Source organism: Colius striatus, chromosome Z (genome assembly GCF_028858725.1).
Source record: "Colius striatus isolate bColStr4 chromosome Z, bColStr4.1.hap1, whole genome shotgun sequence".
Lineage (NCBI taxonomy): Eukaryota > Metazoa > Chordata > Aves > Coliiformes > Coliidae > Colius > Colius striatus.
In genome coordinates, this window is record NC_084790.1 from 85,772,974 (window position 1) to 85,793,876 (window position 20,903).

General features: G+C 45.8%; 1 protein-coding gene across 2 annotated transcripts; it reads left to right on the forward strand.

Moving 5' to 3' along the window:
* Nucleotides 1-566: 566 nt before the first annotated feature.
* LOC104559683 (tetraspanin-36) lies at nt 567-20,789 on the forward strand. Of its 2 annotated transcripts, none has more exons than XM_062018242.1 (7): nt 567-685; nt 13,815-14,006; nt 15,771-15,845; nt 16,304-16,399; nt 17,588-17,743; nt 18,430-18,513; nt 19,221-20,789. In XM_062018242.1, the coding sequence occupies exons 1-7, from the start codon at nt 626-628 to the stop codon at nt 19,305-19,307; spliced, it is 750 nt and encodes a 249-aa protein (XP_061874226.1). In that variant the 5' UTR covers nt 567-625; the 3' UTR covers nt 19,308-20,789. The 2 variants fall into 2 exon arrangements, with proteins under 2 accessions (XP_061874226.1, XP_061874227.1); XM_062018243.1 differs by lacking the exon at nt 567-685 and adding an exon at nt 13,374-13,418.
* Nucleotides 20,790-20,903: the final 114 nt, after the last annotated feature.

A 20,903-nucleotide genomic window follows, 5' to 3' on the forward strand; every position in this document is an offset into this window, starting at 1 on the left:
CCAGGTGGGTTTGGAAACTTCCTGAGAAGGAGCCTCCACACCCTCCCTGGGCAGCCTGGGCCAGGGCTCCCTCACCTCAGCACCAAAGGACTTGCTCCTCATGTTTCAGCTGGAACTTATTGTGTTACAGCTTGTATCTGTTCCCTCTCAACCTTTCACTGGGTACTACAGCAAGAAAATGTCACCTCATCCTCCTGACACCCACTTATAAGTGTTAGTGAGGGAGACAGCTGTGGGTTGGCAATCCTGGAAGGCAAATCTGCTGCAACTCTTTTTAGCCACAGCCAGAGCTTTTCAAACAAATCCTCGGCTTAAAAAAAAGCTTGACAGTTTCGAAAGTATAGAAGTAAAACTCGAAACAAACCAAACCTGACAAACAAACCCAAACACACCTTGAAATCAACAATGATTTCGTCAAACGCCTGCCCCCAGCCTGTGCCCCAACCCCCTGCTTTGGCACACTGTATCGGTGGCCACGGGGGAAGCACTGCCCGCCTCCCGTGGGAGGGACGGGTCGGGACGGGACGGGACGGGACGGGGCGGGCCCGGGGGGCGGCCCCACGCACGACTCAAAGCCCGGCCGTGATCCGTGGCTGCAGCTCTCGTCTCTCAGCCCCAAGGGTCCATGGATTGCGGCGTGATCACCTCCAAGACCGTGCTGCTGCTGCTGAGCCTCGCCTTCTGGGTACCGCCGCGGGATGCTGGGGGGGGGGGGGGAGGGGTGCCGCTGCTGGGGTGGGGGGCTGCTGCTGTTGGGGTGGGGGGCTGCTGTTGGGGTGGGGGGCTGCTGTTGGGGTGGGGGGCTGCTGGGGGGCTGCTGCTGCTGGGGTGGGGGGTGCTGCTGCTGCTGGGGTGGGGGGTGCTGCTGCGCACTCGGCGCGGAGTTTCAGTCCCGGCTCTTCAGAGAGATGGTTGTACTTTACGATCTGAAATGATTTTAGGAAGGGCTTTGGAAGAAGATGTTGCTGTGGGACGTGACCCTGTTCTCCTTAGCCCAGGCTTCTAGAAGTAATTGGGCATTTAGTTTGCTAGCGACTTACTAATTCCTATTGCTAACCCTACACATATATGGTAAAGAACAAGAAAGTTTGGGGTTTTAAAGTTTCTAGGGAAAAAAACCCAAACCATGTGGGAGGCTTTTTTTTTACGGTGTGTTTTTAATGTAGTAGGGTTTTTTAGATTGCTTTAGTGACATGCCATTAAAAACACTCCTAGGAGCTCATCTTGTGACTGGAAACAAAGGGAGCTGTTTGGCTGCAGTGGGGTGAGGGCATTACGCAGGGGCTGCCCTCGCAGCGTGGGGCGAGGAAGTGCTTGGGAGATGAAAGCAGTGGAGAACTTTGTTACAACTGTGTTTTGCCACAGCTGTGCCTTTCTCGATCGCTTCATCAATAATTATTTAGAAGTAATCAAATAAAACAGAAAGGGAGGGAGGTGGGGTTGTGTGCTTTTTAGCCTAAAGCCCCCCACCCTTGTTTGGGAGAGCTTGGCAGGGGAGGCTGGTGGCACAGCAGCCTCGTGACGGTGACCACGGGGCCTGGAGTAGGTGGCTGCTCAGAAGAGGCCGTTTCAATTCTGGTAACTGATTTTTGCCCTGCGTGGGGACACTTGCATAATCTCCCCAGCCGTCATCATCATCTGAGGACTTGGCCTGCTGCTCTTGCAGAAGGAGCCCGGTTCAACCTCGTGTGCTTTGGCAGCACAGTTTTGGGAGTTCAGAGCTGCTTTGCAGCACTCACTTTCTCAACAGCTGTCTGCAAAGGAATCTTTGAATAGGCCACTGGTAGCCCGAGAGCGAGGGTCAGGAGCTATGCAGCCTGGGTTAGGGCTCGGCACAGTGACACCCTGGTTGCTCTGCACTTCCCCCATCACCTTGCCTTGCAGCACTGGGTAACAAGGAAGGCAGAGGACTTTTCTAAAGCAAGGGATGGTTAAAGAGAAGAACCAGAGGTTTCCCAATGAGAGGAGCTACATGGGGAAAAAAACCCACAACTTTAAAAATGGAACTAGCATGTGAATTACCACCTGAGGTCTCGTGGTTCTGTGGGCTGTGGTGCTCTGCTTTGTAAATGTGGGTCTTCCTGGGGGTTGTGAGGAGCTTGTTCCCTTCCAGTCCTGTGCTTCCTTCAGAGGTGCTCAGCACCATCCATTGCTCAGCATGCATCCATTGCATCCATTGCCTATGTTCCAGGTGACAGACTATGGGCCTGACGCAGAGGAGGCTGCCTTACTGCTGGGCCTCCATTAACCTGAGCTCAGGATCTGTGCCTGTCACGTTGAAGTTGTTTGGTGGTGTTTTGTTGTTTGTAAATACCTGCAGAGAAACATTAGCATCCCCCTGTTTGTATGTGGAAATCCCCTGAGCTTCAGTTCTGGTGTACATCAGATCATCATCCTTGCTCTGCTTTTAAATGTTAAACAACAACTTCATGTGCTCCTAGAAGTGTGTCTGTTGCTGTGGGGGAACTCTTTAATTGTAACTGAAGCTACTGGGTCATCTGCATCCATGAACCGTCAGTAATAATCCTTCTGCCTGTTTATAGCCTCAGAATTTGGGGTGACCCAGACCAAGCCTTTGGGGTTTGTACCTGGGAAGAGCAATGCAGCCCCAAAGCCTGTGGCATTTAATGTGTGGTAATAGCATTCCTGCAGCAGAGCTACAGAACCTGGAATTCAGGTTTTAGGAGGGTGGGGAAAGCAAGAGCTGACTCTTTTATGCTCTTTCAGAACACTTCTAACTGTTGGGGCTCTACCAAGTACAAGGCTCCAGATCATGATGAAAATATAAGATTTCCAAGGAATATTGGAGTCCCTCTCAAAGGAGGAACTGGTGCTGGGGCATTGCATGCCGCAAATCCTACCCAGCTTGGAAATTATTGTGGAAAACAATTCACCACCTATGTACTCAGCAGCTGGTGCAGTTATGTTGCTCTGACAAAGGCTGTTGCTTGGAAATGTCCTAAAAAGGCAATAAATTCTCACTTGGATATCTGATCTTTATCGGAGCGCAGGAGTGAAGAAGGACTGATTTTTGCAGCCTGACAAATAGGGGCATCCTAAATGAGGTTAAAAAAACCTCCCACCAGGCTCAGCATTGTATCTGCAGGTCATTCTGCTGGGGGAAGGGTGAGATCAAGGGGCTCTGGGTGTGCAAGCCAACACAGACAAGGCATTGATTGATGCTGGTTTAACTACACAGGTACCAAGGGTGGTGCTTCAAACTGTGGGAGTTCTGCCCACCTCCAATTTTGCTTTTTAGCACCTACTAATTAGGCTTAAGTGGATGTTGTCCTGGTTGGAGGAGACTGATGTTCTTGGCAGTGTTTTGTGATGGGAATTGGCCTGGGTGGGATGTGATGATGCTCCCTGAAGGAAAGAGGAGAACTTCTGGGATTCACTTGTTCATCCAAGGAAAGAAACTGGGAATCTTAAAGCTAAGTGGAAGTTTCATCCTCTGGTATTTCTGTATAATGAGATCTGAACAACTCAAGTCATGCTTGTATAAAACAGCAAGTGAGGATGGGGATTTAAGGTTAGAAAAAAGATGAGACGTCTCTAAAGTCTGGTGTCACCGCACATGCTCAAGGTGCTTCTGAGCTTAGGTTGTTCAGGGGTTAATTTATTGACTCTTCAGAAAACCAAGCCAGGTTCTGCCTCTTTGGGAATGGCTATGAACGCCAGTTTCTGCATTGGGATCTGACTCCAGATGGTTGTAAGAGTCATCCCTTCTCTGGAGAACAGAGAGAGAGAGAGGCTTTGCCTTCCCACTGATCCCTGATGAGGATATCCCCGCACTGCAAAGCTCTTGGTGGCCAGCTGTCCCCCATCTGCATTCTCCACCCTCTCCAATACCCTTTTTGAAAATACCTTTGGATTTGTGACCCAGGAGTTTTCAGGGAAAATGAACCAAATGTGTTTTGGAGTACTAGCTATTGTCATCTCTGCCTTGAGATACTCATGCTGGTCTGGGCATCCTCAAGTGTTTAGTCTTTTTAATCTAGCTCCTTTGCAGTTGGTGCATCCAAGTCCAAGGTGTCTGTGGTTTGAACTGTACAGTGGTGTACTGAGTGTGTTTTGGAAGCTCAAGCAATCCCAATATTGCTGTGGTATCACTTTTAAATATTTTTTTAGTAGTTGGGAGAGATAAACTTACCCATTAAAGAAAAAAAGGCTCCTGCATCTATGAATAGTTTGGAATCAGTCATGCTGGTGAGGAGCGGTTGGGGAATGCTTGCTCTGACGTCTCAGTCACGGAGAAGTCGGGATACTTAAATTAAAAACAGTGCAGTGGAGATATTTTTCACCTCTAAATGGTGTTAAACATATAGTGAATAGCAAAGGTTATGTTGGAGATGATTTGTTCTAGAAACTCATGTCCTTTAAAGGATGGAGGTGTTGTCCAAAGAGTTGTTAGAGGTCTAGGTTTCAGCAGCCCTGTGACCTGTTTCTCACCTTTCTTCCATCTGCTGTTGGACAGATTTTTACTCCTGCCTGTAGCTGCCTGCTGTATGTGACAGTGGGAGACAGGCAGATCTGATAGGGTTTTTTTTAATGCCTCATGTGATACTTGACAGGAGGATGGGAGAGCTGTGGAATGTTTCCTCCCCCCTCCCATGTAGGGGAAACAGTGCTGATGGGTCATGGAGTCAGTCTGACTCAGCAGCGTCCGTGGTGGAAGAAGCTGCTTAACTAGGAGCTTTATTTTTACAGTTTTTAGCACATCCAATGGGTAAAGATATGGTCATTGATCCAGTTATGAAAGGGCTTGGGACAGGTTTCCCTCCTGGCTCCTTATTTCTGCCCCTCTGATGAAGCTGTGGCACTGAGACTAATGAGGCCTGGGCATGTCCTCACCCTGCCTGAGGCGTGTTGGGTGGGAATTGGGAAAGGGTGGATTCCTTTCTAGCTCTGCTGTGAACTTGCTGCTGAACTGAGAAGACATCCATGTGAGCCAGCAGTCACTACACAGGTCTGATAGCAGGGCTTTGATTCAGACCTGGACACTTCATTGTGATCCACTTGAGTGTGCCTTAAAAGGGCAACATTCCTCCTTATTGTAAACTGTTCTGCTGGAAATCAGGAAGCAGAACTTAACTGACTTGAGGAAAACGGAATTTGGTGTGTGAGTAGTGACCTCACGGACAAAATTAAAACTCAGATGTCAGTGCTGTGTGGTCAGGAAGGGGGAAGTCTTCAGATGATGATACAGATATAGTGTAAAACTTTACCCTTTCCTTTGTGGGAAAGAAGCTTATTCTGGCTGTCCACAGTGGTCCCTGGGGCTGTGAAAAGACCCGTTGGATGGCTGGGTTATGGATCTGTCCCCAAACACATGTTGGTCTCTTTACAGGTCTCACAGTTTGCTGGTCTCTGAAAGCAGAGGTCTGAATGGTGAATGATTCTGGTAACTACAGCTGCTCTCATTTTGCTCCCCCTTTGCAAGAAGCTCAGAACTGGAGGATGCTTTATCCAGAGGGAATAGAAAGCAGCTCTTTCCTGTAGTATGAACTGGGTGCTTCCTTCATCTTCCCCTGAAAGGATTTCCCTGCCAAACTTCATTGGTTTACCGTGGAGCTGTCAGGATCCCTTTGTGGGCAGAGAATCCCAACCTATGCTTTCTCATATGGAAGAGGCATGCAACAGGCATGTGGTCCCACCAAACACATCCCTTCCCTTTCAGCTGGGTGACAAGCATCATTTCAGGGCAGATTAAGAGGTATCTGCCCTGTCACTGCCTCTAAGAGGTTTCCTCGTGTTTTGGGGTTAGCTGCACTGCAGTTCAGCTGTTTGGTTTAGTTGCAGGATCTGGTGGCTGAGCCAGAAGCAGCTTATTAAGAAACTAGGGTAGTTCTGAAGGCAAATATTGAACTAGAGGGTGTTTTGTGTTTGAAATGGTCATTCAGATGCATACTATACATCCATCCATGCTCAGCTGAAGTGATGGTCACAGCAAGCTCTTGCCTTGCAGTCTGTGTTGGTATTTGGGGAGAATCAGAGTGGAAAGGGCAGTGTCACTTTCTCCTAATAGCATTCCTGTTGTCCTCAGAGATATGTGATGCTCTATGGTCTTGATTATCAGCAGCACACTAACCCCAAGGCAGAAGGTTAAGCATTAGAAGGCAGAGGACTTGGGGCAGGATTCCTTGCTTTTTACTGGTGTGCAATGTCTCCATGAGGACATCCCACCACTTAGCTTCATTGCATGCACGCTGGCTTTTAGAGATGGGAAAATAACCCTGGAGTTAGGGCTGGGGAACTGAACAAGACGTGTTTGGACAACTCTAAGAGAACAGTTATTTAATTAAACCTGAAAACAAACCCACTAAAACCAGAATCCCCTGTTCAGCACATGAGTTTGCAGCATGTAAAAACTACATGTAGGTGTTGGCTTAGGGTGTTGGGTTTTTTTCCTCCCTGAAAGAGGAGGTTTTTGGAGCCTTTTGGCTGCTGCTTGTTGTTTTGTTTTGAGGAAGAAAAAGAAACCCCTTTCCACTGTACCCGCCACGCAGTCCTGTGGTATGTTTTGAAGGCAAACTACAATATGCCCTGCAGTTGTACATCACAGCTGAATATTTAGATGTCACGTACTCTGGAGAGTCTTCCCTGGCTTTGTAGGCTTTGTGCAGTTCTGCTGGTCATGTCCCACCTCTGTGCTTCATGTGAGGAGACTGTGGTTTAAGGGCTTTTAAGTTGTGGCTAATGACTGACAGGAGATCAGTTTTAAGTGGCTCTTGGGGCTGGTGGCAATTGAGGGCAGCTTGGTAGGGGCTCATGGCTTTGGATCAGAACAAAACTTGCTGAGTTTGGTATTTTTTACCATTTTGCAAATCAGTGTTTTTACAACCTGAGTGTCTGAGGGAACAGACAGAAACTTGTACATTAGGGTTTTTTAATTGATGATTACTTTTTGTCCGGTAAGAAAAAAATAGTGGAGGAAAACGAAGCCAAGGCCTCAGAAATTAAAGGATTTGTAGGACAGCAGTGAGCAGAGCCATTCATGTCCTTGAAAACGGCTTGTCAGAAGAGGTTCTGAGGTCCTGGTGGGCACCAAGCTGACCATGAGCTGGTAACGTGTCTTCACTGCAAGAAGCTGGAGGGTACTCTGGGCTGCATGAGGAGGAGTATTGTCAGGAGGTAGAAAGAGGAGATCCTCCCCCTCTGCTCTGCACTGGGTACTGGATCTAGTGTTGGTTTTCACAGGAAAAAAAAGATACAGATGTGCTTGGGAGAGGGAAATGAAGATAATGGTGGAACTGAAGTGTCTGTCTTGTGAGGACAGGCTGAAAGAGCTGGGGCTACTCAGCCTTGAGATGAGAAGGCTCTCGGGGGTCTTATGATGTACATAAAGACCTGAAGGAGTACTTCCCCCTGCCATGCCTGATGGCTGGTGGGTAGTCAATTGTTGATAGCAAACATGTTGCATAAAGCCTTTTGAGCAAAGGATTTGTCTGTTTGTTGCATTGAGGATGGGATATGCAGCTGTAGTTGAGTGTTGGTGGAGTTTTATTCTAGATGTAGGAGGCATGGGGACAGCACAGGAGTGGCAAACGCTTGGCAAACTGACAATTGAAGTTGATACCCTAACCTGTCGTAGAATCATAGAATGGTAGGGTTGGAAGGGACCTTTAGAGATCATCCAGTCCAATCCCCCTGCAGAAGCAGGGTCACCTAGATCAGATTTGTCCTCTGGCAAATTAAAGTTGCTGAAAAGGTGACAGCATCCCAGTGAACGTGGCTGGTGAGTGTGATGGCAAAACATCGGCATCAAGTTTTGCATTGTGTGAGGTGCTCTGACGTAAATCCCTGCAAAGGTACTAGTGTCAAAGACAGTGGTTTTCAAGCCTTAAAATACCTCTGTTAGCTGACTTGTCTAATGGAGAGCTAGAAGGGAGGGGTTCAGGGAGTGTTTGTCTGGATATTGGTAGTTCTTCCAGCAGGTATGTGTGGTTGTTTTCTACAAACTGCTGTACTTGGTCTGGTAAATAGTACTGTTTATCTTTAAAAAGGTCCAATTAGCCCAAGCTTTGTGCTGTGGCAGATAACTAGTGCTGGTCCTGGGAAAGTCCTGTCTCATGTGGGAGAAATGCTTTTTTTTCAGGTCTCATCCCACTTGTTTTGTTGTACAGAGGAGGCCTCTCACTGAACACACTTGTTTGATGAATTTGCATCCTTCCCTGCTCTTACAGCTTTTCCTTTTAACCCTATGGCTTTGTTAACTCTCTGAACCCTGACAGAAAGCAGGTATTTAAAATTGTTGAGTGGTTGAGTGAAAAGAAAGCAAACCCATAACCACTGGGTTTTCCTTCACTAGGTTCACTCGCCAAGTGTTCACCCAGCTCTTCCCCACTTAGCCCAGCCAACTGAGCCAGGTACACAGGGGGCATAAATTCCTGCTGTAGTATATAGGATATATTAGTGGTATATATTCCTGCTTCACTGAAGCAACATATACAACAAGCTGGAACTCTCTCCAGCACACACACATGAATATTCCATCTTGCCTGTGAAACACAAGAGGATAAGGGTAGGAAGAGCCCAACCTGCCTCACTGATGCAGAACAGGACAGCTCTTGGAAAAAAAAATACATAAAATCTACTATTTTGAGACTACAACAAGTTTTTTACTTTGTGTCCCACTGTCAGAAGGAGAATTATTTCAATGCTGATGACTGTGAGCTCCCAATCTTCTAGAGAGGCTTATGGCCATGCAAATACTTGAGGACACTTTCAGTGTCAGGGCTATAGAAGGGGCCCCTTAAACTTCCCTTTATACAACTGCCCTGAAAAAGAAAAAAATATGTCTAAAATTTGCATTTATCAGTCAAACAGAACAAACACTTTTCCACTTTCCCTTCTTTGTTTTAACAAGTTGCCCTTTACGTGATGGCTGGTAGCAGAAGTTGGTGTTCATTTGCATTTATCAGCGTAGGCTTCCTTGTCTGCCACCAGACTTCATTAAAATACAGTAAAGGAGCCAAACTACCAGCTATAAAATTAAAACCAGAAGTGTTTGTTGTTTCAAGGCTTGGTGGGGGTTGCTTTTGAAGGTTTCTCCCAGCATCCTCCAATTTCAGAGTGCTGATTCCATCACTTGGTCTGCTGATGTAGTCCAGTTAAAGGATTTTCTCTTCAAAAGCAAGTAACTCTGGCTTTAGGTCCTTGAGCTGTGGTAGGTGAGACAGCAGAGACAGTCTCAGCTTTGTTGCTCGCTCAGCTGTGAAAAGGGACTTTCTTGCAAAATTTCCTTTTGCCTCATCTCTTCAGCTTGTCTCATGGGAATCATCAGCATTGATTGTAAAGAAATACCAGTGGAGTTTCTGGGAGCCTCTGTGAGTCAGATGGGGCTGTTGAGAGGAAGGGGTAGGGTTAGGATGTGCTGCTGGCTGGAGGTGGAGCGCTTCCTGGAAAGTCTCATTTTTTTTCGAGGTCCAGCACAAATACCTGTTTAACAGGCATCCTCCACACTTTTGACTTAAAGCCTATCTTCATCAGTGCAAGGGACATTTCTTGTTCTACCTCTTGTCTACAAAAGTTTTGTCTTGCATCTAGGAATGGGCTGAAGGTTTTTGCAGGGTGGGGGGAAAAATCCTTCCACTAGATTTTGAACTTACCTGAAGTACTGGGAAGTCTTAAATGGGAGAGCTCAAAGATTTGTGCACTGAAATAGTGTTTCCTTTCCATTTTTGAAGTATAGTTCTGGTTCTTACCTGCAAAAATGCAGCAGGGAACAGATTGTTAGCTGAAAAGCCTTCCACCGCTGAGTGACCCTGCTCTTCAGGCTTCAAAACCTTCAGTTTGAATTAAAAACCACAGGTGAAGTTGTGGCTGTATCTGAGTTCATGGGGAAAAATGGAAACTTCCTTTATGCCAGATCATTACCCAAAGTCTTTTATTTTTACCTCATTACACTTCCTTTTTCTGCTTGGAAGCAGAAGTTCAGACATCCTGGTAGACCTCTTGCTGGCTATGTTTCATCTCTGACCAGAACCCAGACAATCCTGAGTGTTGCAATAATACTTACTGTGAAAGCACTGGTCTATATTTGCATTGATAAAGTTTGGGCAAGAAACTCCCTCAACTTGATGCTGGACCCTCTGATGCTGGCTTACTGTCCTGCAGCTTTGCTAGTCCTGGCTTTGTGGGACTGCTGTGAATTGCCTTCACAATTACTTTAAATTCATTCTTTTTTTCACGTGTGGTAACCCTTTGCTAGGCATGAAGGTTTTGTCAGTTTTCCACAGTTGGTCTATCTTTAGCAAGTCCTCTGCATGTTTGCTTTGCACTGTGTGTTGGGCACACTGAGAGCAGGTTGAAAACTGAGTGTATAGTTGAAGGATGGAGAGCTGGGAGATTCTTCTGTGTAATGCATCATGTACTCATCTGAAGTCCTATGTCCAGTTCTGGGCTCCCCAGCTCCAGAGGGACAGGGAACTGCTGGAGAGAGGCCAGTGCAGGGCCAGCAAGATGATCAGGGGACTGGAGCATCTTCCTTCTGAGGAAAGGCTGTGGGCCCTGGGGCTGTTTAGTCTGGAGAAGAGGAGACTGAGGGGGCATCTCATTAATACTTACAAGTATTTGAGAGGTGTTTTTCAGGAGGATGAGGCAGCACTTTTTTCTATAGTGACTGGTGACAGGACAAGGGGTGATGGGATGAAGCTGCAACACAAACAGTTCCATTTAAACATAAGAAAAACCTGTTTCAGTGAGGGAGCCCTGGCCCAGGCTGCCCAGGGAGGGTGTGGAGGCTCCTTCCTTGGAGGGCTTCAAGACCCACCTGGACACGTTCCTATGTGGCCTGATCTAGGTGGGACCTGTTCCTGCAAGGACGTTAGGCTGGATGATCTCTAAAGGTCCCTTGCAATCCCTACCATTCTATGATTCTATGACTTCTGAAGCAGGCTGTCTTCAGAAGTACAGAACTGCTTGCAAAAGCTGGGACTGGAGTCATGCCAAGGAGCAGGGCTTGGCATTCTCAGAATATGTCAAACGATTGACTTTGCACTTTGCACGTTAACTTCCACACATTAACTAAGTCTCAAGGCTCTTTTCTTGGCCACACTTTGAGGTGACGTTGCTGCTGAATGTGGACAACTCATTTATGTCCCAAAAATGTGGTTTATGTCTTTTTGTACCTCAACTATTCAGTCTGTGCTGCCTTTCCTGCAGTGAAGGCATTCCTGCTGCCTTTCCCCAGGGACTGCCTTCCTCTGTCATCAGCCTTTCTGAAGGGTCTCGCAGCCCTTCAGGGTTTTCTTTCCTGAGCTTGTGGACACTCAGTGTTAGATGACAACTTGTGGTTGGTCATCCTTACCTGGGCACTGAGCTACAACAAAGGCTGATGACCTCAGGAAAAATGTTTGTGTTGGTGGTGAAGCCCTGATGTGAGCGCTTGGTTTAGAAATGCACATGCAGGAGGCTTGGTGGTGGTACTGACCAGCTCCTCCTTTGGTTTGGGGTGACTACCTGGCAGCACTTTCTTTAGCCTGGAAACTGTAAAGCCATAACTTAGGTTTGGTTTCCGTTAGGTTTGTGATGGTGGCAGCAGCAGAGGAACCAATGACGAGGTGATTTTTGGGGGACAAGCACAGTTGTTGTGGACACATCACCATGTTGTGTCTGTATTCAAGGCAGAGAACCGTGACTTGGTGCGTGCTGGGGAATCATGGTGCACCCACCTGAAACTTCCCCAAAACCTAAGAAACCAGAACACCATTACTCACAGCCAGGCCCATGTTTACCAGGAAAGCTTCAAAACTCAGCAGCAGACACAGTTGTGTTAGTCAGGATGGGACAACTACAACAGTAACTGTGGCCTCATTCATGTAATGTTCTTTTTGCCATGAGGATGGAGGAGTTTAACTCAACCCAGAGTGCTGCACTGTTCCTGCTGTGGTCACTGGGATGTTTTCCTTGGCGACCATGGGAGCAGGGGCCAAACTCTGAACCCTTTTAGGATCTTGAGCTCCCATCTGAGCTGGTGGTAGAGCAGCTGAGCAGAGCACAAGATAGTCAATGACGGTGCTGGATATCCTAGAAAGTGTTACAAATGAAGGATAAATTGGGTAAATCCCATCATCACGTTTTTCTCTGTGATAGTTAGCCCAGGAGTGCTGCTTCATTCTCCATGGCTGCCACTGCCCAGATGATGGTGTTCCAGAATGGAGAGCAGGTGGATAACCACACATGCATCCAGCTCTTCAGGCCAGAAATACAGGATGCACTGAGTCCTGCTCCTCACTCTCTTTGTGCAATTGAAGGCAAAGCAGGATGGAGGTGCAGTTTTACCTTTAGGGAGGCTCACCTTTAGACTCCTACCACTCCAGGGACTTTGCTAGTCCTATTTTGGTACAAGTGTGATGTTAGAGGAGCAAAAGACAAGTTTTCTCACAGTGGTGTGAAGCTTGAGGCAATGGTGCCCCATGAGCTGTATTGGTCTCTTCCTGAGAGGAAGAAGCTCTGGTATGCCTGCAGACAGGGAAATGGGAAAGAGGTTTTCCTCAATGAGAGGAAAAGTTAAAGAGAGTTTTAAGAACTGCTTTAATCATGAGCACTGTCTGAAAACACAATGCATGTGGAGGGGGAAAAGAAGTGCCTCTTGAACAGATGATCCTATTTCTTTTTCTGATGTCTTACTTTGTACAGGACCTACTGTATCTAAGCCCCAGCACAGCAGGAACTTGCTTGACATGTGTTAAATGTCTCTTAGGGTTAGTTTGACCCTGGCTTCATCACTTGGTGCATCTGATCCTGGTAATTTTGAGGTCCAGGCAGAGTCCAGGAATGCAAGAGTGGTGTGGGATGAAAGCTGTCTGAGATGAAGGATGTGGAGGTAATTGAAGGGCAGGCACCAGACCTGCCCAGAGGGGAAGGAGCCCAACAAGGTTAAGGATTTAGCAAGTTCTAGCTCCAGTGTGAGGAGTGTTTGGTTTAATTAAAACCTACAGCACTGGAGGAAGTAACAAACTGCTTGTAAGCTGTATGATGAAACCCATCCGTAGCCTACTGAAAACAGAATAGTTTCCCTCAAGTTTCCAGAACGTGAGTATGGTCAGTGCTTCATTTTTACAGGCAATAGTGTTGTGCTGCAGGATTACAGAGGATGGATGAGGTGTTGTAACTCTGGAGAGATGTTGGCAGTGCATTGCTGAGTTTGTCACTGTTATCTCGAGGGCTGTACCCAGTTCTGCACTCCTCGGTCTCCAGGGCTGCTAGTTGGGCAGCTGTCACTGCCTCAATCAGCAAAACATCCTTTTGAAGGACAGTCTATCTCAAAAGCTGCAGAAATCCACTTCCTCCAGGAGAAAGAGGGACTGTGTTTTGCTGAGATAAAGAATATTTGTGCCTGCCGCAGTGGTTAATGCTGCTGCAAGAGTGGAGAGGATGAGTTTGTCTCAAAAAGCTTCTCAAAGCTTAAGATGGTGGGCACCTTATAAACCTTGTGGTGGGCATCTTAAAAGCTGATGCCTCCAGATGCAGCATTGGGTAGGATGTAGGTGGGCTTGGGTAGCCAGTGAGAGCTTGCAGAGACGGTGCTGATGCATGTCAGTAGGCTCCAGTGCTTCGATTTGGCTGAAGCTGTGCTTTGTTAGTAGGGGGATGATGCACAGGAAGCACATTCTCTCTTCTCTGTGCTAAAGTTGGAATGGGTAGGTGGTTTCAGTTGCAGCATGTTTTTTCTTCTAGGTCTTTGCATACTGTAGTCATTGCTCCTAAAGCTGAAAAGTTAATTGTACTGTTACAGAAAGTTCCATATTTGCTTTGCTGGGCAGATGCTTAATAACTAACTGCTAACAATGTTCTTCATTGCATTTCAGGCAGCAGCAGCAGGTCTCAGCTATGTTGGGGCATACGTGGTTAACACCTACAAGAACTATGACAACTTTCTGCAGGACAAGTACGCTCTGTTGCCAGCTGCCATCATTATTTGCATTGCTGTGGTGATGTTCATCATTGGGTTGATCGGCTGCTGTTCCACCTTTCGGGAGTCTCGAGTTGGCCTAGGGCTGGTGAGTTTTGCATGTTCTTGCATGTCCTCTTCTTCACCCTGTTACTAAACTAGACCTTCTCATGATGCACATGACAGAAAGTAAAAGTTTATTCTTAAGTGTTATTTGTATTGCCAAACACCCACAGCTGTGGAGTTTCATGGCTTTGCCTCTGCTAGCTTAGAATCATAGAATCATTTTGGTTGGAAAAGCCCTTTAGGTTCCTGGAGTCCCAGCCCTCCTCTCAGCTTGCCAAGGCCACCACTAGCCCATGGCCCTCAGCACCTCAGCTCCATGGCTTTGGGATTCCTCCAGGGCTGAGGACTCCCCCACCTGCCTGGGCAGCCTGGCACAGGGGCTGACAACCCTCTTGGAGGGGAAAAAGTTCTTCCTGATTGTCAATCTAAACCTCTTCTGGTGCAATTTGAGGCTGTTTCTTCTTCTTTCATCACTCCAGCTTGCTGGAGATGAGCTTTTAGAAGGAAGGTAGTGTTGTTAATGAAGTCAGTAACAGAAGAGCATTCTCCAAACTTGGTTTTATGGTTTAGGAAGTGTCGTTAGTTTATTGCACTGCTGGGTGCATGGTGGATTGCTCCACATAACATGCACCCCAAAAAATGAAAAAACACTCCTTATATATTTTACAGAGCAATGATCTCGCTCTGGGCACTGTGGTCTTGCTAGAGCTGTTTTGAAGCTGTTTATCTGCTTGATCCCATGGTTTTTAGTCAAAATACAACTATCCTCAAGGCTCCCTCCCTCGGCCACTTCTTAGGCTGGTTCTGAAGGCCTCCTGCTCACAGGTGTCTGTACAATAGATAAGCAGCCCTGGTGCTTTAAAGTACTGTGGATGATTCTAAATCATGCTTGTATGAAATAGCAAATGAGGATAGGGATTTGGGAGCCTACAAATGAGGAGGAGTGGAACTTTAAGGAATCTGAGCAGGGGTCTACAAATGAGAACTCTGAAGTCTGGTATCAGTGTTGTGGAAAGAGATGTGAATTTCTAAAGGAAGCAAACCAGGGATATAGCTGTTTTTCTGCTGACTTTAGTTCTCTTAATCCTGAAAGCATGCCTTGGCTGCTTCTACAATGACTTTTAAAAAGCCAGAAAGGTTCATGGGTCCATGCTGTGAGTAAGCTGAGGCCCTTAGCTGACGCCTTGAAGGCTCCTTCTTTTTTCAGTGGTATCTAGCAACAGGACAAGGGGTGATGGGATGAAACTAGAACAGAAAAAGTTCCACTTAAACATAAGGAAAGACTCTTTCAGTGTGAGGTGAAAGAGCCCTGGCACAGGCTGCCCAGGGAGGGTGTGGAGGCTCCTTCCTTGGAGGGCTTCAAGACCCACGTGGACACGTTCCTGCGTGACCTGATGTAGGTGAACCTGCTTCTGCAGGGGAGCTGGACCAGATGATCTCTAAAGGTCCCTTCCAAACCCTACCATTCTATGATTCTCTGTGAGCTCAACAGTATGCAATGCTCTGAGCTCAGCCACTGGTTTATCTGTGCAGTCTCCCACTCAACAGTCACCCTGTGAAATGTTTCACAGATGACACCCTGTCTGTGTCCAGGGGGCGTTGGGCACAGGTCCTGTGGAGCCACAGTCATAGTCACAGCCATGCATGTTAATCTCCTAGTCTACACTATTTTCTGGAAGCTATGATGATTGAAGGGTCAAAAACAGATAGTGTTGACTTACCACTATAAATTAATGTCATGGGTAATGTTAAATTGAAATGAAAGGCTGTGGATTTCTTCCTTATGGTCTCTCTCTTCTCTTTTCAGTTCTTTGCCATTATCATGGTTATCTTTGTTGCAGAAGTATCTGCTTTTGTCCTGGGATTTGTTTACAGGGAAAGGGTAAGCAAAGAATTATCATCTCTCTACTAACCTAAAAGTAAAGAATAGGTCTTGCATTGTTAGGGGATTCCAATATATCCACGTTTCTTGCACTCCATCCCCTATCCTTCAGTCTGTGGGGCAGGTGGGAACGGGGATGCCACCATCTCTTATGTGGATCAGTCTTTATGCATTCACCAGGTTGCCAACAGTGTCTATCAGGGATTACAAGTGTTTAGGTTGGGTTAAACAGTTGCTGATGGCTTCAAGAAGAGGCAAACTTACATCCAGACATGTGTTTCTTGTTAAGTGCTACCTGTATTTTGTTCAAAACATTGCTTGGGTATTTTAGGGGGTTTTTCTTTGTTGTGGGTTTTGTTTTTGTTTTTCTTGACTTGGCTGGGTAGAAATCTCTTTGCAGTTTCCTACTAGAAAAAAATGTGTTAAAACAATATGGATTCTTTCCTTCCTCTAAATAGGTAAAAAATGATGTGCAAAGCACAATGCACTCAGTCTTTGAGCAGTATGATGGGAAAAATCCAGAGTCTAGTGTTGTGAACTACTTGCAAGAACAGGTAAGAAAATATTGACTTTGTCCTGGGAATTATTTAGAAAATAACAATTTGATCCTAAACAAGGAATTTGGGCTGGGAAGAGGAGGGGGAAGGGGTAAATGAATGACCTTGTTGACATGAGTGGCCTTTGGATCAGACCAAATGTGTTCATGTGAGCAACTGCTGCTGAAAGTCCTGTACTATAAAATAGATGACAGAAGGCTCTATCCTGCAAGCTGTCACTTCAATGTTAGAGCTTTCAGAAAGAATAAACCAGAAAGGAGGTAATAATAAGAAAAAACTCTTTCAGTGTGAGGTGAGGGAGCCCTGGCCCAGGCTGCCCAGGGAGGGTGTGGAGGCTCCTTCCTTGGAGGGCTTCAAGACCCTCCTGGACACATTCCTGTGTGACCTGATCTAGGTGGGACCTGCTTCTGCAGGGGGGTTGGACTGGATGATCTCTAAAGGTCCCTTCCAACCCCTGCCATTCTATCATAGGAGAAGGGAGGTTGATCTGTATCTCTTCAGCTGTTTTCTTGAAGTCCTGCTACTTGTAAATCTGCTGCAAACTGTGGGCAGCTCTTTGTGGAGAAAAAATGAGGGAGCATGGACAGGTATCTCAGGGTATAATGCTGGGCCCGTTGGGGCAAGGCAGCCTGGGCTCTAGTTATATGGATTTGATACATAATCACGACCAGAGTCAGAGCCATGGTTAAAGCAGTTGCTGTCACGTAGACAGCAGGTCGCTTTCTGCTCCGTCAAGGTCAGGCTGTTTTTGGCTAAAGGTGGTAAACAACTTGGGGGAAAAACAAGATGGGAAAATGTGAGGGAGCTTGCTTATGGCAGAAAGTGCACATAGGATGAACATGAAAATGTGACCTATTAGCTGCTGTTGCTGAGCTGGCTTTGAAGCTGCTGTGTATAGAAGTTAGAGCCTGCTTTCAGTAAAGTGGAGAAGATTTCTGCTATCACTCACACTGAGTAGGACTGATTTCTTCCCACCCAGCTGAGAATCGGACCCTGGGTTGAGAGCCACATGAAGTAGGCTTAGAGCTGGTTTTTTTTTTTTTGGCTTCAAGCTGTTTTTTTAGGCTAAGAGCCAAAAACTTCGCGGCAGCTCTTGATTAGTATACCTAAGAGAGGTTCAACACAACCCTGGCATATTGGAGGTACATACTTGCACATCGCTGTAACTGTCCGGTGTTTTTGCAGCTTCATTGTTGTGGAGTAAAGAACTACAGTGACTGGACAACCACACAGTGGTATAATTCCACCAGCAACAACAGTGTCCCTCTGAGCTGCTGTAGGCAAGAGATGGTGAAGAACTGCACAGGGAGTCTGGATCAGCCCCAAGAACTCAATACACAGGTGAGGATAAAGGGACCAGTTTAAGAACTGGACCATGATCATTCTCTGAACAAAACAGAACCAATGAGGAAACCACTTCAGGCAAGATTTAGGGATCATTTCAACCATTTCTTTTCAGCAATGTGTTTCATCAACCCTTCTCTCCTCAAGCTAACTTCCTTCTTGTATTAGTCTATAAAAGGTGGATGATGGAGGGATACCAGTCTGGCTGCCTGGTCTTGTCTATCTGCTGGTATAGAAGCAACATGACAAGGCCAGAGCACTAGCCATGAGCATGTCGTTCTTGAAACTGATCTGGGGTAGGGGAAGAGAGTCTTCATGGTTTACCATGAATCTGGAGAATTGCATATTTGGGCCCTTCAGTCTGGGGCACAAGCCTGTAAGTTGAATTTTATAGATACCACTGCTGTTCTTCATGGCTTTGAGTTTTGAGTGCTTGTTGAGTGACCTGAGCTAAAGAAGATTCTGGGAAGCAGTGTCAGTGCCTGTCACCATGCAAGAGGTGAACGACAAGCTGTTGGGTCTAGGAGACAAGAATGGAAGCTCTCAAATCTGCAGCGGTTGGTTAAACAGGCTTTACAAGGACCTGATTCCTTTTAAGTACCAGAGATGCAGGGGGGGAAAAAAACAAAGAACATCCAGCTGAATTACATCTGACTTGTTTTCACTTCTCTCTTTCATGGCAGGGCTGTGCAGAGTTGCTGGAGTCTGGGCTGCAGAGTGTTATCAGCTATGCCATGCTTGTAATCCTGGGGTTTGCTATTGTGAAGGTAAAAGTTTTATCTCCTTCCTCAAGGAAAATAATACTGTTTATACTTGGATCCCAGGGCTTTTTCTTCTACCATGTCCCATTAGTCTACAGCCTCTTGCTGGCTCTGAAGCAGACCCAGTTCTGTTTCTTTCTTGTTTTCTTCCAACTGCCTCAATTTCATCTGCCTGATGGGAAAAAAAAAAAGAGATCCAAAAAGCTAGTAGGAAATTTGGGTTGACAAGTCAGTGGAAAATCCATCCTGGCCATTTGGTAGGAAGTACAAACAGCTATGTGTGCTAAAAAAAAACCCTAGATCTAGAAGTCTTTGTGAAAAACAAGCAGGATTGCTGTGTCTAACTGGGGTTTGAAAAACTGCTCATGGAAGTTTTGGTTTTAGTTATAACCCAATTAATAGTCTCCTGCTTAGATTGTCCTGGAATAAACAGAATAAGAAATATGACTAGGAATGAAACTAGCAGGGATGTTTATAGACTTAGATGATTGAATTAAATGAAATGTGAAAGCAAATCATGGTGTGGGTGAAAACAGGAGAGAAAAAAGTTGATATGGGACTATTATTGGAAATTGATAGGCAAAAAAAAATCACTTTCTGGACATTCATTTTCAAAGTGTGTTTTAATATTGAAAAAGATGTCCTTGCTATCAGGAAAATGGGGTCTGTAACAAAATACAGCAGAATTAAATATCTTTCTCCCTCTCTTTCAGTTCTTTGGCATGATGAGCGTCTGCGTGCTTACTTGCAAGAGAGAAGACAGTGGATATCAGCCTCTCTACTCGGGGATGTTTTCTTAATAAAATGAAAAGATCACTTGTTTTTCTTCCTGATGATACAAGAGACTCGTAAAGATGAATGCTAAAGGATAATTTATGACCTTCTTGCTAAATAGTTTGGTTTACATATATGAAACACAAAGAACACTCTGTATTGACTTGGGAAAATCTTTTGCAAGTGATGTCAATTGGCAATTTCAGTCTTCATTGCCCTACAGTAACATACCCTGATCTTGCATACCACAGCTTTGCAAGGCTACTGTAGATTTGGATTTGTGGCTTTAGACAGCACTAGACAGTGTAACAGACTGCTGAAATAGTTTTTCTTCTGCAGTTTTTTCATCTACTCTTGAAACATGCAGACGAAACATACCTGAGATGGCAGGATGGGCTTCAGTTAACTATACACACATCAGATGATTCCAATGGTGGTGTTAAACAGAAACTTCTGAATACGAGGTTCAAATACTCTGCATGAGCATGGGGATTTAGAATGTTTTCTTTCTATTTTATGGCAATGTTTGCTTTTTCCCGCCTCCAAGGGCATGTATTAGTGCAAGACAATCTGTGCTTAAAGTCTAGAATGGATATTTGAATTTATTTTGAAGCAGCTAGCAAATGTGAACAACTCCAAGCTAGGAAGCAAAGGGTGTTTTTGAGCTTTTGGGCTCAGGAAATCTCCTGGCTTTTTTTTTGTCTCTTTTTAATGAATATGTTATTTGATATAAAAAATTGTTCATAAAGCAGGGCTTTTTAAAATTCTTTTTCTCTATTTACTGATGCTGTTATGGTTTTTCTACACAAAGACAGATTATGTCTCTCTCTTTAATGTGGAAGTTGCAGGAGTTATTGAATGAATGTTGGAAGATGGGAGTCACGGGATGTGTCATCTCAGCATGGTTGTATACCAGACAGGACTGCTAGAGGGTTTAGTGCAGCTGTTCCTGTGTTGCTGAAGGTCTGACCACTAAAAATATTGTGGTGTCGTTCTTGTACTGAGCAACTTTAGTAGCCCATTGTCTGGCAGCATCATGCGACTCCTCGTTTGCTAGTTTGGCTTTATTAGAGGTCTACAGCCTTGCAGTCACTCCTTGGATTGCATCACTGCTTCAAAAATGGCCTTTTTTAGCTCATTTGTATCTTCATCTGTTTCTCGGTTCTTGAAGAGGTTTTGGGTGTTTAGAGTTGAGGAGGGAGGGGAACATAGGAGCTATCTGTTAGCAAGTTGTGGAAAAACAAGATTTTGCTTTTTTTTTTCTTCCTTTGGAGATATTAGCAGCCTATCCTTAGCAATAAGCCTTTGTGTTTGTAGCAAATTAGGACAAAGGAGTTTAAGGTAGATTTAAGCCGTTTCTCTTCGTGTTTTTTCCAGGGGGGGGGAAAAAACCGAGTGAGTGACGGCTTTATAGGAGACATAGATGTTGAACAGTGCCTTCATTTTCACCGAGGCTTTGTCTCCTGTTGAATGCCGAAATAAACTGAATTTGCGTAACCCATCAATAACTGCTGCGAGGTGTTGGGGGTTTTTTTTGGTGGTGGAGTCCCCGTCCGCGGCGGGGGGGGAGGGACAGGCCGCTTCTCCCTCAGCGCTTCCCGCCTTCGCCTCCTCCCGCGCAT

Coding starts and splice junctions, on each gene's coding strand:
- LOC104559683 (XM_062018242.1), top strand. CDS start 626: ATGGATTGCGGCGTGATCACCTCCAAGACCGTGCTGCTGCTGCTGAGC. Junction 14,007..15,770: donor CTCGAGTTGGCCTAGGGCTG/GTGAGTTTTGCA, acceptor TTCTCTTTTCAG/TTCTTTGCCATTATCATGGT. Junction 15,846..16,303: donor GATTTGTTTACAGGGAAAGG/GTAAGCAAAGAA, acceptor TCCTCTAAATAG/GTAAAAAATGATGTGCAAAG.